The following is a 16,795-nucleotide window of genomic DNA, read 5'->3' on the forward strand; positions in this document are numbered from 1 at the left end:
CCCGGATTCAGCAGGGCTTTAAAGTATAAATCTTCCCCTCAGCTTCATTATAGCCTATGGACAATCTTTTCAAGGCTTAGGGGGGCTGGTTTTTTAAAGGTAGAGGCACCAAACCTGCAGAATAGTTGCTGGCGGCTCTCCCTAGAAGAACCCCCCAAGGTTGTAAAGATTTCCCTTCCCATGGAGGATAAATGGGGCACTCTCATTGGGGCCCAAAAATTGGGCCCCCTGACCCAATATGTACCAAACTTGGTAGTTCTTCTAAGGAGTCTCACCAACAGCTATGCTGCAAATTTGGTGTCTCTACCTTGAAAAACAGCCCCCTTCAGAGCCCAAGAAACATTTCCCATAGGGTATAATGGAGTTGATTTTTTCCTAACCATCCCCCACCCTCACATCCCACCTGAAGAAAAGCCCATGCTATTATGGGAATTCAAAAATATTCAGGAATTCAGAAAATGTTAGAGTCCAATATCCCTGAATCTGAAGTTTCCTGAATGTCCTTTGTACATCCTTACACTTAACTATGGTTTCAGAAATCTTATACTGTCTCTTTAAAAATATATGATCAAGCTGTAATGAGGCAAGGGTGCTGATTTTGTCTGTGTTCTTTTAACATCCTCAGTTATGGGTTAATGTATCCATAAATATCAAGAAGTTATACTGAATACACTTTCGCGAACTGAGACATTTTTTTCCTTTGAGGATAGGTGACTTTCAGAATATCCTCTTTAGAATATGTGTTAATTTCTATGCAGATTCCAAAGTAGAGGTTTGCATAACAAAATACTCAAGTTGAAGATATACACAGGAATTGCTGTTTTGGGTCACTGACCCAAAATAATCAGTAAAAATAACCATGCAAACCATCCCTAGCTCTTGCGATCATTGCAAAAAGCATGAGAGAACATTCCTGCTATCTCCAGACACTGGGCGATTTTCCACTTAAAAAAAAATGCTGAGGCAAACCGGTCTCGTATGAATCGCAGCTTTTGAGCACGCAGCCATTCTCCCCACTTCAGCTTGTACCGTAGGAAAGCTTCGCTGTCTGCTGCAGCTGCAGAGAAGCAGCACTCGCCACATCCGTGCGTTTGCTGGTGATCGGCAGGGCGGGTCTTTGTTCTGATTGGCTGGAGCGCAGCTCTGAAGGCTGAACTTTCCAGGCTTCCACATTGCCCCACGCGTCATCCAAAAGGTGCTGTTCTGAACAGTGCCAGAAATGATGCACGCTGAGGGGGTGCGAGAGCGGCAGAGTCGGGGCGGCTGCGTTGTCACCACCCCTGTAGTGGGGAGGGCCCCTGGACCCCGCGTTACTTGGGGAAAGTATCGCGCAACAAATGGTGAGTGGGGAAACAGCCACTGTCATTCCACTCTGAGGCTTCATTTTACAGACTGGTATTAGGAATCTGGAATTGTTTGTGAAACAAAACTATACCCTGTTCCACATGAAGATCTAAGTAAAACTGTAAGTTCATCCACCATTTCCTCCTGGCCTTCCCCCCCCCCCATGTACTTCATGCCCCCACTCATCGTCTACTCTGGACCAGACAGTGGGGTGTGAGGAGCATGTGGGGAAGGGCAGGATGAAATAGCAGATGATGTTACAATTTTATTTAGGTCTTTGTATGGAACAGGATATAGCTTCCTTGAAGAAATTTGTGTTGTTTTTGTGTTTGTATGTGGCCAACTGGCTATAGCATGTGCTTATTTTTTCCTGATTCTACTGGTTTCTTGAACAATGGATTTTCTTCCTTCCAATGGGCTTCTTGCAAGGGAAGAGCACAGAGCAATTCCATCCAATCAGCTGTGGAGACATGCCACACAGAGCCACAGTTCACTTTCCCTTCCTTCTGTGGCAGGATGTTTGAAAGGAAGGACAAGAATGCCCAGTGGAAACAATGAGGAGATGCTAGAATGCCCATTCGATATAATAGAAACCAGGAAAGCGGATTGACTTGCATGAGCTCCACTGAAATAAAGTTGCAATGAAAATGCAAAACAGATGAAGAGAAATCTGCCCTGGGCCTGGAATGAAGCCTCAGAGTGGAATGACAGTGTCTGGAAATAGCAGGAATGTACTCTCATGCTTTTTGCAATGATCTCAAAACTAGGGATGGTTTGCATCAGTGGTGAGATTCAGCAGTTTCGCACCACTTCGGCAGAACCGGTTGTTAAAATGGTGCTTGTAAACAACCATTTATTAAATTATTTGAATCCTACCACTGGTTTGCATGGTTATTTTTACTGATTATTTCCCATCCCCTAACACACTTCTGGCCTTCTAAGCATACATCTGTGAACTAGAAATAAAAATTCACTTTTCTATGATTGTGCAACTGTGAGAGAACTTTTCAGCTGGCTTCCCTTGAACACAGAAATCTTTCTGTATCTTTGATTACTACAGTGTATTTTCACATTATCTTCCAAAAGATACAGTTTGAATGGAAGGAAAAAACCTGCTAAACCCACTTGTGTGGCCCATCCTTGTAGGCCTTAAGATCAAATGTACACCATCAGCCATATGGTATAATCTATCAGGTGGATTGAAAGTTTATCAGACAAGAAAAAAAGTTTATCAAGCTCTTAGTGACCACTATACATGGCTGATGGGATGCATTTTGCTTGACGGGTCACTATCAATTGTGTCATCATTCATTGTGCAAATTGACTGTATCATCTGATAGGACATTAGAATCCATGGGCATGGATCTGCCAGAGCCCTTCGGGGGAGGGCAGTATATAAATAAAATTTAACATAACATAACAACAGAATATTTCCACAGCTGAAAGGATTTCTAGGCCTGCCACTCACACTACCACTCAAAAAGATCAGGAGATGCCTAGGAACCGCATTTTAGAGTGATTTTTTTGCTGCTTAATGCCCTAAAATATAATGCTTAGGAAAGCATATTCCATATGCATTTTCATAGGCAAGAGTTCAGCATTTTATCTGTTCCCAGAAAGTAGCATTTAAAGCTTTGGATCAAGATTTGGTGCAGGTATCTGTCTCCAAATTGATAAGTATGGCTGTTTTTCTCAGAAATCAATTCCACTGTGCATTGCAGTCCTGCGGAAGATTGTTTGCTGCCAGGCAAATGGCTTTGCATTTATTTGAAGGTTACATGGAACTATGGGTAACAAGAGGTCATGCATGGAGCATTACAAATCAAAGGTCACTGTTAACAAATTGCAAATAACTGTACAACGAAAGTGTGAAGATACAGTAGTCTTGACACATAGCTGTGTAACATTGGTTTGTCCTATAGTTTGCTCCTAATAGCAATGAGAACACCACATTCAACCAATGGAAAGCTTGCCAAATGAAGAAGGTGAAAGAGAGTAGACAGAAAACATCACTGAGAATGTGTGTCGTGAAGATCTGGGCCAAGAAAGAAAGCTGATCGATTGGCCCTGTAGAAACAAAATGCCTAAACTAATGGTAAACAAACAAACATGCAGCGAACACTGAAAAGCATAGCAAGGGGGAAATTTGCAACATAATGATGTGATATGATGATATCAGAAAAGAACATCCAATATGTTGACCTAGTGCATTTAATGGTAAGGCCACAATATCACAGTTAAAGAGGGCTTTCAAGCATTTTGATGTCTAGCTTTTCCTCTTGGTTTTTTAAGAAGTGGATTTTTTGACCAAAAGCAGGGTACCTGAAATGCATTTCATTATAGTCTCTTTTTAAAGAGTTTAACATATTGCTTAATACAACAGTTGGAACAGCAAAGGAAGATAATTTACAAAGAAATGTTTGCAAAATGATGTTCACAGCAGACTTTCTAATACATTACAGACACACAAAATCAAACTCTACATGGCTAATCAGAGAAGAGGCTGGCAAAGGATTTTCTCAAGTTTCGAATGGTTTCCGCTTTTGCTTCATCTTCATTCACAGATGATCGAAAGAAGGATGACTCTGTGAAGCTGAAGGCATTCGTCAGAGACTGTGATTTGCTGAAAGACAAAAGAATTCCCCACAAGGATGTTTATACACTTGAAGCTTATAGAAATATGTACATTTTATAGGCAAAACCACCCTTCAGAAATTGATTTACAATTTCATACAATGGGAGCAGGAAATAAAGACTTATTTCCCTGATCAGATGGTCTGCTCTTCTTTCTGTTCACCAGTTGATGTTTGACAACACCTGTATTCAGTCAGAGGTGATTGCATTGATGATCAGTCCAGAAGTATATGCATCATGCAATGTATTACATGACAGAGGCATCACAGAAATGGACATAAACTGTGTTATGCATGAGACCATATGCCGGAAGACCCACCTTAAGGATACTCAGTGCTATCCTAGGAACATTAAAAACTCCTAAAACCCATTGAATTATGAAAGAGTTGACGCCTTATCCTAACCAAGTTTACTTGGAAGTGAGAGCAATTTCATCAGCTTTTCTTCCAGCTGAGAAAGTAGGATTGCAACCTTAAGAACAATTAGGCACTTAACTTATGCTCATTTCCCAGGAATGTTCAGCAGAGTTCTAAGTAAAACTACTCAGAAGGAAGTTCCACTGAGATCAATGGGAGTTACCTTCATAAACTGTGTTTAGGATTCAGCATTAGCCATATCTCTTTTCTGTGGACTGCTCTCAATACTTGCCGAATGCAGTTATTCCAGAAAGCAACCCAAAACAAATTCATTCAGTTAGCTCTGTAACACTCAAGACCATTTCATCAAAAAGTATTTCTTAAGTCAGCACAACCAGGTTGAATTTAAGCAGTCAGGCTTCAGATAATAGTAAAATAGGTGAATCTTATTTATTCTATAAAACCTGAGGCTGGTGGTCACATTAAACAGTTTCCTGTTCTGTTATCACACTTCAGGGAAAAGTGACAATTTATATCTAGCTTGCTTTCTACTGACACGTTTTGTTGAAAAGCAGAGCACGGAAGACTGTGCATGTTTTAATCTTTCGTTTCCTTTGTACTTCTGTTTGATATTCCCTGAAAGAAGGGGGTGGAAGGGCAAAGCAGGACTTCACTTGATTAGCAACACAAAAATAAGAGGCCTAATTAAATATTTATTCGTGGGCTAATCACTTGCACGAACATGTTAAGCAAGAGCATGTGGGTGAGAATGCCAAGCAGGTACATGCTGACATACAGAGTACAGTTAATCCCATTGGCAATTTGGAGTTCCTTCTTTTGGAAATCAAATTGGAATTGGAATAAGGCTGTGATGTGATCCAGGCGGTGAGCCCTTCAGGAAGGTTTCATGCTATGCATCTAGTATGGTATGCATCTAGTTTTCAGTTTTTTTTAAAAAAAAATGACCTAAAGATGTGCCATGGCAAGAAATAAATGGCTGGGATAGAACAAGAGCTGACTGATCATGTTCAACGCCATGGGTAGGTAATGTGTCATCCTAAAAGAGTTACACTCTTAAGTCCACAGGCGTAGCTAGTAGGTTACCTTTTCTTAGGCTAGTGCTTTTTACACTGCTATCTTGCTCAGAATTATTCTAGTCTAAGCCATCAGTGAGAGTAATTCTGAATAGATTTGCACCATTAGTATAGTTTAAAGAAATGCAGCTCCAAATCTAGAAACTAAAGTTTGTTTAATTTATTTATTCTGACATCATATATGCTGCCTCCTCTCCAGAGATCTGCTGGAAGCAGCTCATAAAATACAATAAAATCAGTAAAATGGTTTACAATTAATAACAAACAACTACAAAAGTGATAAAACCTAAACAGGGAATTAAAACATGAAGTAAGTCCAGTAGTACCTTAGAAACAACAAAATTTTCTAGAGCACAAGTTTGAAAATATTTGTTGGTCTTTAAGGTGCTATTGAACTTGTGTGTAGTTCTACCATTACAAACTAACTACCCACCTGATAATATCAAGATAAAATGAACTGACCAAGTCTTTCTTAGCCATGGTTGTTCATCTTTGTTGTTCATTTTTGGAATATATGGTGCAGGAATGGGGGATGATCTTGGCTGTGAAAAGCAAGGGAAGTGGAGGAGAGAGAGGAATGTTGCCAACTGTATGACTACAAAAGCAGGAAATACAGATTTACTGAGCTGCTTTTAAAGTAAATATTCCACAATATGTTGGGTGTAGGAATAAGGTGTGCATAATTGGCAATTATTTGACCGGCATTGAATGCTGTCACTGCACAGAGGCAGTATTGCTGGTGAGCAAATTTTTGAGGCAATCAAAAGAAGTTTGATTTGAAGATGGCATTTTGAACAAAGCAAGTTTGAATGCTGATGATGGTTTTTAAAATTTCTTAGCATACTTGGATAGGATATACTTATTCCAATGGGAGAGCACACCAAATTGTAGCATTATGCTGGCATTTCCAGGAACACCTCAGGCCAGATTCACTACAGAAGTGGTTTAGGAATGGAGGGAAGAGTGGTCTCTCCCTCCCTCCCTCCCTCTGCTTCAACTCTCCCTTTTCCCCAATTCTTTGATTTTCCTATAAGTATTCCAAAAACAATTTCATTTCCACATATCTGAAGGTGAGCTCTGATTCATGAACACTCTTATTGAAATAAATGTTACTCTTTAAGGTGCCGCTAGACTTCCATTTTATCTTTGACTCCATGTGTGTGCTATTAAGAGATCTGTGATCTCATAATGGCCTGTGGTTCATTGGTAACAACATATACTGTGTATATAAAAAATCCAAGATTCAGTCCTTGGTATCTGCAGTTAAAAGATTCCAGATAAGAAGTGTTGGGAAAGACCTTTTTCTGCCTGAAAATCTGAAGAACCACCATCAAGCAGAGTAGACAATGCCATGATAGATGACCAATGGTCGCTTTGTAAGTTCATATGAAAGGCCAGGATACAAATCAAATAAATAAATATAATTTAAATATAGGCCCTTTCTGCACAGACACTTTAAAACATTTTGAGGCAGGAAATAAAACATTTCCTCCAAGGAGTTCCACATAGTTTTCTTCCAAAAAACGTTTTATTTCCAGCCTGAAAATGTTTTAAATGCATCCTCAAGAAAATCAGTTCTTTTACTGAAATGTTTTCAAAATGTTTTGACTTGCTCTCTTTAAGACATTTCCCACCCTTACTGCAGTCTCCGGACTTTCTCCTGAGTACCATTTTTAGAGCTTGCTCCATTCCGTCTCACCTGTTTATTTTTGTCAGTTTGGGGTTTTTTATTTTGTGGGGGTGATATCTATGAATCATTGATTGCATGAGCTATGGCAAATTTCAGCATGAAGCATTGAAGCACTGAAACATCAAATCCACAAAAAAAATTAGAAACCCAGAAAAATCACAAAATGGTGGCCAGGGATCATTTTGAGGGGGTGAGTATGGACATAGTCTCATGGTTTACATTCCTTGTGATCTGTCAGCACAAAGATTCACTGGGACAAAAGGTATGCACATTGGAATACCAGCATTACTGTTTTGCCTGTCGACATTTGCACCTTGGATGCAGTGACTTGTCCATCAGAAATGAAGTATCTGTTTTTCTTAAAAACAGATATATGGCTTGGGGTTACAGTGTGAAGTTGTGACTGGACAACATGATTTAATCTTGTGTAGAGGAGTAAAAAGCAATGAAGACTGCTGGATGTCAACTATTCATATAAATAAGGTTGCATACCCCTAATCTTTATATATCTGTATCCTGCTTACAATCCAGACTTGGGCAATTTTTTTCTAAGAACTAAATTTCTAGGCTGCACAAGATTTTAGCTATCATAGTTTCAGGAGTAGAAACTGAAATGTGTAAAGATGATCAAACGCTCAGAAGCTGGAGCTTGGAGTAGACTGGAATGGCTTGTTGTGCCTCCAGCTTCTTTTTGCCCCTGGTTCTCATAGGTCATCCTTCTGCCCTGTTTGTCTCAACAGCCAACCAAAGCCATGCTGGAAAAATTCCATAAAAATTCAAGGCTGCAGTAGAATAAAGTATAATTTATTCTTATAATAAAAAGTAGGCTCTGTTAATGCTTGATTTGGATTTATTGCACACAGGTGTGGCACGTCTTACATGTTCAGTGAAAGCAGACATCCATGTCATATGTAGCTTAGAAATAAGCATTTTTGCAACCCCCATCCCCTTACAAAATCACACACAAACACTTCCCAGCTGTATTTAAAATTCTGTTGTTGTTCAAATGACGATGAGGTTAAAAGTTTAACCTGATAAAGGTTCCTCCTACCTCAGCAATCTTATATCCTCTGTTCAACCAAAAAAAATATGAGTCAGTGATGGGAGAGAAACAGAGGATGACACATATTGAATTCGTCCTGATTTGAGCAGAAAATCTGCATGAATTGCATGAAATGTTGCTGCCCTTGTACCTTTACTCTTTCAAGTCAAGATAACAAAAAAAAAACTTGCAAAGGTTTTCAAAGGGGAGGGAAAATGTTTGGTGTTTGGTGTAGGTATGTTGACCTGAATGTCTCAAAGAAAAGCAAATTAATCCTGAGGAGACAAGAGAAAACAGAGATCTTACTTCAGTTGCGGGTGTGACTGAGGAGGCTTCTGGGATGTGGCTGGCGAAGGTTCTGCCTCTGCTTCCACTGGCTGCCCAGTTCTTGAAGGACCCTGAGCCTGGGAACGTGGTTGCTGAGTTGCAGGCCCTGGTGGATGTGGTGGCATGGAACTCGAGGGCTTTGCTGACTGCCCCGGAGGGAACACGCGCTGTGGTTCCTGGCTTTGTGATTGCATTCCTTGGGGTTGCACTGGGCCCCCTAGGTTCAGTACAAGAAAAACTTCATAATGTATCAATAATTTTGTACTAGTTCTTATACCCAACACTTTAAAAAATGATAACTCTGGAACCCATAACAAGTTCTAGTCAGGATGGCTAGTCAGGCTTTTGTCATCATCAACATCCTCAGTTCTGTATAACTTGAAAGCTTGTGAATTTTCAAACTGGTATTGTAGTGACTTAAAGAAAGGCATAACAGCAACAGCTAGATCTCTCTTTCTTGGGATTAAAAGGGCAAATAACTATCAAGAGCAAGCTACGTAAGTCACAGCATTTCTTCATTCCACTTGAATATTCTTGATGGACAAGAAGCATTCCCAAGTGGCTCCATCACATATGGAAGGTAAATGGAGTTATTTTCATGAGGAAACTGATTATGATGGCATTATATATAGTAATATAAACCAAAGCCATAGTTGCACATCACATCAGTAGTCCAGCCTAGTTCCTAAAATGCAAGGAGTTCTGTGTTGTGTTGTTTTTAATCTGTCATCTAAAAACAAGTCCGCCCACAGTGCCTATGAGCCCCGCTGAAGAACATGAATAATAACATGAAGCATTTGACACTACAGAAGGAGCCACTGTGCAGCTATCAAAAAAACAAACACCAAAAACCTTGTAGTAATAGCAGGGCTGGAGCTATGTTTTATCAAGGGGGGGACTATAAAATGACACAACTCTTTTGAATGATAGAATAAATTATATTGGTCTCTAAGAACGGTTCACAAACAATAACATTTTAACATTATTTTATCTATCTTATATTGTTCAAATATTCCCTCAACCCCTCTGCACACATAAAAACTCAATACAAGGAGAAAGTTCTACAGCCTAGGCTTTTCTTGGACATTTTAAAAAATAACGCACACATAATTCTGACATGGGAAAAACCAGATGCACCTCATGGTTCTTCGCATCCCAATAAAGTACAACCCAAGAAAAGTTTTAACTGGTAATTATGCTGCTAGAAGGTAAAATTACTGAACAAAAAGTACTGTACTTTAGTCACTGGGAAAGATAATGCTAAGTAATGGTGAAGACAACTGGAAAAGAGGAAGCCCCACCATTAGATAGACTGACTCAGTAAAGGAAGCCAAGGCTCTCAGTTTGCATGACCTCTTGTTATCAAGAGGATGTTTCGGAGGTCATTTATTCAGAATTCAGAAGTGACTTGATGGCACATAATGTATGTGAACAGGCCTTCCGTTCTTGTTCCTTTCCCCCTATCAAGGTGAGTATCTAGAACTTGCAGTAAGCCACCCTTCTCTGAAGTCTCGCAAAGCCTACTTCAGCCACTGTCAACACGTGGTCCTTGAATGGGTGGTGGTGGTGGTGGAAATACAAAGAATTTCTGAGAATGGAAGAGCGGAAAATACCTCAGCCAGGAGAAAAAAGGAGATTAATGAGGCCAAGGAAGGTACCTGATTTATGTCTCCTACTGCATCGAACTTGATATCTTCAAACATCTCAGGAATTTTTAGCTCTCCCTCTGCTTGCCATAGTCTCACCTGACTGTAGCTGCAGACTCTACCTTACCAAAAGGTGCCCTCTGAGACCTGGGGTCTCCCTGGCCCTTCTCTCTCCACCTCCTATCATCAGCCTAACTGGGGGAAAGACATATGCACTGCAGAATGGACCACCTGTGCTGGGAAACTGAGCCTCTGCCAATTCCTATCAGCAGCCTAATTTGGGGAGTTAGGGATGCTCACTGCAGAACAAACCATCTCTGCTGAGCAACTGAGTCTTTCCCACTTCCTGCCACCATCCCCTTCTTCCATGCCACTCAAGGCAGCTGCTCCCTCCCTAGATCTGGCCTTAAATAACAGACCAGAGTAGCCCCATTTTCCAGTGATGAAGGGAGGGGAAACTGCGCCAGGGACATGAACTGCCCATGTGCCCCCTCCTGCCTCGCCCCGACATGTGATTGCAATGGTGGTGCCCAGGGCAAGCCACCCTGGATGTCCCCATTGCAGCTCCACCTCTGCTATATTCATAACCAGAATTATACTCTTCTGTTGCAGTTAATTGGATTAGATGTTGTAACTCTGTTTAGGATTAGACTGTTAGTAAGAAAGAATCAAACTTTATTGAACTGAGGATGTTTGAAAGTATCTCCGCTATACCTCTTTGGTTCAGGTCTTCTCTGTTTTGGTAAAGAAATCATTATATTAAAATAAGGGTCCTGCATGTAATATCAATCTCTGGGTAGCTCAGTTATGCTATACACTTTGAAAAGGAGTCAGTTTATTTTCAAAAGAACCTAAAAAATTGCCATAATTTAATTGGATTTATAGCTTGTTGGCATTCACTGTGCCAACAAATACATGCTTAGGCTAACCTGGGTACATAATTGTACCTCAGTATTGAACTATACTAGTGCTGCAGTGCTATTGTGAAATTCTTGGCCTTCCCCCCTCCGCCCATCAGAAACCCATAGTGGCTTTAAACTACTCCCCCAACCTCGAACAATAGGCTGTCCACATGGCACACTTCTTTGGAGACTGCAGACAGTTTCCAAAGCAGTTTCTGAGATTGCATAGTTAAAAATTCCACCATTCTAATGCATTTCCATGCTATTTGCATTTCAGTTGTTGCCCACAAGGACTTCCACATTCATTTCAGTGGTAGTTCTTTTCATGTACTCTTGGGCGGGTGGGCGGGGGTGGGGGGAAGAACTGTATTGAAGCTACAGGTGTGTAAATCAGAAATGCGGGCCTTGAACTTTGCTAACATGGTAGATAATGTGGACTGAGAAGATCAAATGCAAGATCCTTCTCTTCCAATGAACCCATGCCTTCTGCTTGTCCTCATAGATGGAAGGGAAATAGTAGCTTTGGTCAAATTATATAGGTTTGCATGACTCATTTTAAAGTTGTGAATTCAGTCCAACTGTTTACCAGTTTTTAAGAAAGATGCTGTACCATTAGTCTGTTGGATTTGTTGTTTTCACACTGAAAATGAACTCAAAAAGAACTAATTAAGCATAAACACTGTCCTTTATCCAGCACCAGTTATCCATGTATAGTTTTCACTGGGATGACTATGATGAATTGGCAATTTCTGCAAAATCGTCATGTCAAATGGCTCAAATGACTACTTTAAAAGAAGGCTTAGAGATTGAATCACTTGACTGATTTTTTTAAAACCCCGAAGTACTATAGGACTGAGTCTGAGGCAATACTCCTGATTTGCTTTAAAATGTGAGAACTAATACACAGGCAATGAAATAGTAATATTTAAAGGAAATTTCCGCCTGGGATCCCTTGTTTTCTCTTTCAGGTCACATGCATTTGGGAAATCCATCTAGGTGTTCAAATCACATTCTCCTGGGATAGAAAATAGGTTTCTGGCTAGTTTTCCACACGCCGTTCCTGGCAACTTATCTGTGTAGTTCTAAGAATAGTCAGTTACAACAATGAGTTTTTCTAATATTAGCCCAGAATCAGGAGGTTCAGTTTTAAATAGATTGAGGACAATGCCTTTTTAAAGAGGAAGGTGCTACTTTAGCAGCTCAGTTTTGCATCTTAAGATAACGTTTTGTTTTCTTTTTCTTCACTGAGTATAAAAACTTTTTCCCCCAATGGGAGGGTGGTATTCCAAAAACTATACACTGAAGACAGATGTAACTTCTTTTTATTGCACATTAAGCTGTACAAGATATTTCACAAAATATATACTGCAGTCACACTTCAGCATTTGCTCACTTTCTTGCAGCTGGTTTGGTACAAAAAGGCAACAATAATTAAAGAAAAGTTTTACAAAAAAATAAAGAAATTTAAAAAATGAAAACAAACACCAACCCCCCTGAACATCAATTCTATACTGTAAAACATCTGTTCCTTATTTCCCACAATATTGCACCTAAGCATGCTAGCATGCAGAGACATTTGGGCTTGTTTCGTATCTGTGATATGCAATAACAGGTGTGTGCCCTTCTAAGACCTTTTGCAAGTCCTGCCAGGATTCAGGTCTTTTCTCTGCAGTCTGCGAGCTTGCACACACACTCACACACTCACACACACAACTAATAAACAATGCACAAAAGCACCTTTAAATAGTCACACTACCACATGCAAAAGAATGCTCATGGCTTGATATTAATGGCATTCAGTCAGCAAGTTCTTTTCTTCACCCTGGTTGGGATGCTGTTTTGTTCCCTTATTGACTGAGGTTAAGAAGGGTGAACCTGATGCCAAAGGGGATATATGCACTCTAAACAACCAAAATCACCAGTACAATTATCAGTAGATTACTGACCAGACACAGTGACCACTGAAGCAAATAGCTTCTTATTATAAACTACCAAAAGCGGGCAATCAACAGTGGCATGCCCAACTAGTGCTGAAATGGCCATTGAAATTAAGTTGAAATTATCAGTTCATCAGCTGGAATTAATAACAAAAATGATCACTTGGTAATTAACCTACACGTTTTGTTGGCAGTGTTTGCAGGGAAAATAAAATCAGACTATAACATTGTTTCACAAGAAAACAAGCTTGTTTGTATTAACCTAGGGACCACTATTTACCTTGGTATGAGATTTTAATTGACAAAACACCTTTACTTTGTTCACAAACTAGTTCTACAGTATGCTTGAGTAGTGCAGCTTGCATTTACAGGCTAGATTTTCCAAACTGTTTAACTGCCTGCCTGGATATTGCTTGTAAGATTATGCACATAGCCATTGGCTATGCGACAGTCATAAGCAATTATGGCTATAAGAAAGTTTGGCAAAAGTAAAACCTCTCAGGTCACCTTGCTCTAGTATTTACATACACTTGAGTCATATCTATCACATTCTAAGCCCCATACAACTTAACTCCTTGTGGGTCATCCAGGGATATACTAATATTCATTTTGTTGCTTATACTCAAAATGATAAGATCAAATCATGGCTTCATTGTCTTGATTCTTAACTGCTTGGCAGCAACCTCAGTTGACAAAGGGTTAAGTTCACAAACTATATATATTTTTTACATTAGCAGAGTGGTTATTGTAATATTTGTACAAAAATGATGTTTAACCTTGCACAGCTCTTACTAGCCCTGTTGATATCTTCCATGGAAAATCAATCGCTTACCTGGCTTGTCTTGGTAAAAAATGTAACTCTGGTAAACACTTGCTGGACTTCTGTACAAGACCAGATGGCTATTTCATAACCACCAAAGAAACTCTCTCATTGCACTTAAATACATTCAGTCTTCTTGCATCAATATTGCACATAGGTGGCTCATTTTAATAGCACTGAGGCTAATGATTAGAACATACAGGATATTTAAATATTCCTGCAAATAGTTTCTCTTTAATATATCATCATGAGTAACTTAAAAAAAACATTCTTTCCTCATCTATTGTATGAACTTAAAAATTAACGATCTTTATAAAATTATAAAAAAGATGCCTCATTCAACATACTACTAAATGAGACTTTAAAAATATTTGAAACATCTCTCTACATAAATCATGCACATTATTTTTTTTAACAAATATAGCACACATACTCACAGAGTTAAGCAAAAGTATTTAAATTTCCACCTGGGTTGCTTAGTCTTTTACCCCCACAATATATAATACTTCAAAAATACTGTCTAACCATCCATAATATACAGTCGCACTGGACTCAGTAGAGGCACAATTCTTGTACACTGTTGACAACAGCCCTGAATCACAAGTTATACAGAGAAACGTAAGTAAGCATTACAACACAAACGTGAACAGAAACAACCAGACAGTATAGTTGACACTGCATAGAAAAAAACACAGTCCAGGTCAGCACTAAAACAATGCAAAAAACTGCACAAACCCCCCAAACTGGTATTGTTTGATTCTTTCTTTCTTTTTGGCTTCTACCCCTGCTTTTGGTCTCAGTAATCTAAGTAGCCTGGACTTGTTTTGGTCCTACTGCAACGCCATTACAATCGAGAATGTACTGTAAACAACCTTGAGGAGGTGGTCGTTGGGGTGGGACTTTGTTTGATTCTGGCTCCTTTAATGATCCACTCTGTAAGAGAAAAACAAAGAAAAGAAAAACAGAAGGAGATTGAAAGATGGATAAAAATATATTCCTTGGTTTTATTTATTTACTTTATTAATATGCCCACCAACTACCTCTCAGTTGAAAGTCTAACCATTAGAAGCTCCCCCCCACCCCCCGCCAATTTCTTAAGAAGCTACTTGTCTGGAACAAGTACAATGAATCTACTTATGCAGAAAGTATGCTTGGGGGTTTCCTGGTGTGCACAACCTGCAACTACCCTATCTGAATGTACCCACAATGCACTGGGGCCTACCAGGAGCCTGACTCACCATCTATTTTCCAAGGCCTGCAACTAATCAAGGGATTGATCAAATCTTTAACAGGCTGCCATATGTAGATAGTGGACTACAGTTCACTGGATAGCAACTAACCATATGGTAGCTATTGTCCTCATGTTCTTAAGCATGAAATAAAAACAAGGAATTGCCCACTTTGGGCTTGGCTGCCTAAGTTTAAGAACATGTATTTATCACCAGACTGAAAAAAATAGATGGGGCAAGAGTGCCATATGTAATTACATACATGTAATATGTAATATGTAAATTTTCTATATGTTTAAGAGTAATAAAAAAAGTGAAATTGTCACCATTTGATGGTTTAAGGAAACCATCAAAATCTAATGAAAGATACATGCAAACTAATGTATTGGCTTATTTCTCTTGATCTGTATGCATTCCAGGCTATAACAGAAGTTTTAGTCCTTGTTTTTAAAGTTCCTGTATTCTGTCCTCAGCCATACATAAATATATTACAGTTTTTTCCCACCCTGCTCTGAAAACAACAGTTGCTACCTGTGGATACCTGACTGACGTAGCAGGTGAAAGTGGCTGTAGGTTACAGAAACCATTGAGAGGAACCATTTCAACATTCTCTCCTGCGATATCAGGATTGGCAATCCTGTTTAGAACCAGACCATTACCTGAAACAACTTCAACAACTTTGTCTGTCCTGTGTTTGTCTGCCTAAAGTGACAGAACACATAAAGTGGATGCTCTTCTTTGACAACATTAGAAGAATGCAAATTTAATCACTTGGTGGAAGAAGGATCAATCACCCCCCCTCCGAAAATTAGGTATAAAATGAAACAGAAATAATAACGATAGTTATTTATTGAATATGCAGTCCGTGTTTCTTCTTCCTTGGAGTTTCTGAAAGGAGAAAATTTAACTCTTATCTTCTATACAGACTAAAATCAGAATTAGACACAAAGAATTTTATAAGGAATCCACAAATACATAATTTACAATACAGCAGATGTCAGTCATAACGGTTTCCAAGGTGGTTTAAAATACAAAAAACAATACAGAATGAAAACATAATCTAAAGGGGAAAAATAATTTTAAAAACCATGACAAATGAGTGTAACCAAACCATAAAATCAGCAAAATAAAAGCAATGGGTTCTGGATCTACCTGGGACTGCATTTGTGGCCTGGGGCCAGGAATAATCAGGGGAGGGCTGATCCAGCTGGCTCTGGCCAGCAGTGTTCTGCCTGGAAGTGGTGGGAGATTTGTAGCCCAGCTAGATGCAAGCAACTGCTGTTCACGTGGCAGCTATTCAGGCAACCCTGACCCTCCTTTATTTAGCTGCGCTACAGCTGGGCCCTGCCCTGCACTCAGCTCTGGCTTATCTAATAACCACCATACAAAAAAATGTAACCAACATAACAACAGCAAAATAAGTATCCCTCCAGTAAAACTGCTACTCTGGTCTAATCTAATTGCTGCTCTGAGCCTGACTGTGGTTGGGAAGGGTGGTGAATAAATTTAATGAAATAAAATAAAAATATTTGCTGGAAGAATAGTGTTTTGAAAAAGCAAACTTTCATTGTGAAAAAAAAGTAGAAAATGTACCCACCAAACCAACAATGGGAGGTCCAAAATTTAAAAAAGAACACGGGGATCATCACTGAAAAAGCCCTGCTCCATGTTGGGAGCACTGTATTGTAGCATTCATAATTCCTAGTATTCACAGCAGGGCTTACCAATTCTTAATGTCGAAGGGGAGTTTTCTCAAGAGGGGGATTGAAAGACT

At 39.5% G+C, this 16,795-nt stretch overlaps 1 protein-coding gene across 1 annotated transcript in view; it reads right to left on the reverse strand.

Annotated features, from left to right (window-relative positions):
• Window positions 1-1,672: 1,672 nt before the first annotated feature.
• The window catches only part of SYN2 (synapsin II), a 238,323-nt gene continuing 223,200 nt past the window's right edge, over window positions 1,673-16,795 (reverse strand). The window contains exons 11-13 of the mRNA XM_048487637.1: window positions 14,665-14,725; window positions 8,467-8,704; window positions 1,673-3,967 (exon numbers count right to left, since the gene is read on the reverse strand). Coding sequence (XP_048343594.1) covers window positions 3,832-3,967; window positions 8,467-8,704; window positions 14,665-14,725 — 435 coding nt within the window. The 3' untranslated portion in view covers window positions 1,673-3,831. The remainder of the gene's footprint in view (window positions 3,968-8,466; window positions 8,705-14,664; window positions 14,726-16,795) is intronic.

The sequence above is a fragment of the Sphaerodactylus townsendi genome, linkage group LG03 (genome assembly GCF_021028975.2).
Source record: "Sphaerodactylus townsendi isolate TG3544 linkage group LG03, MPM_Stown_v2.3, whole genome shotgun sequence".
NCBI lineage: Eukaryota > Metazoa > Chordata > Lepidosauria > Squamata > Sphaerodactylidae > Sphaerodactylus > Sphaerodactylus townsendi.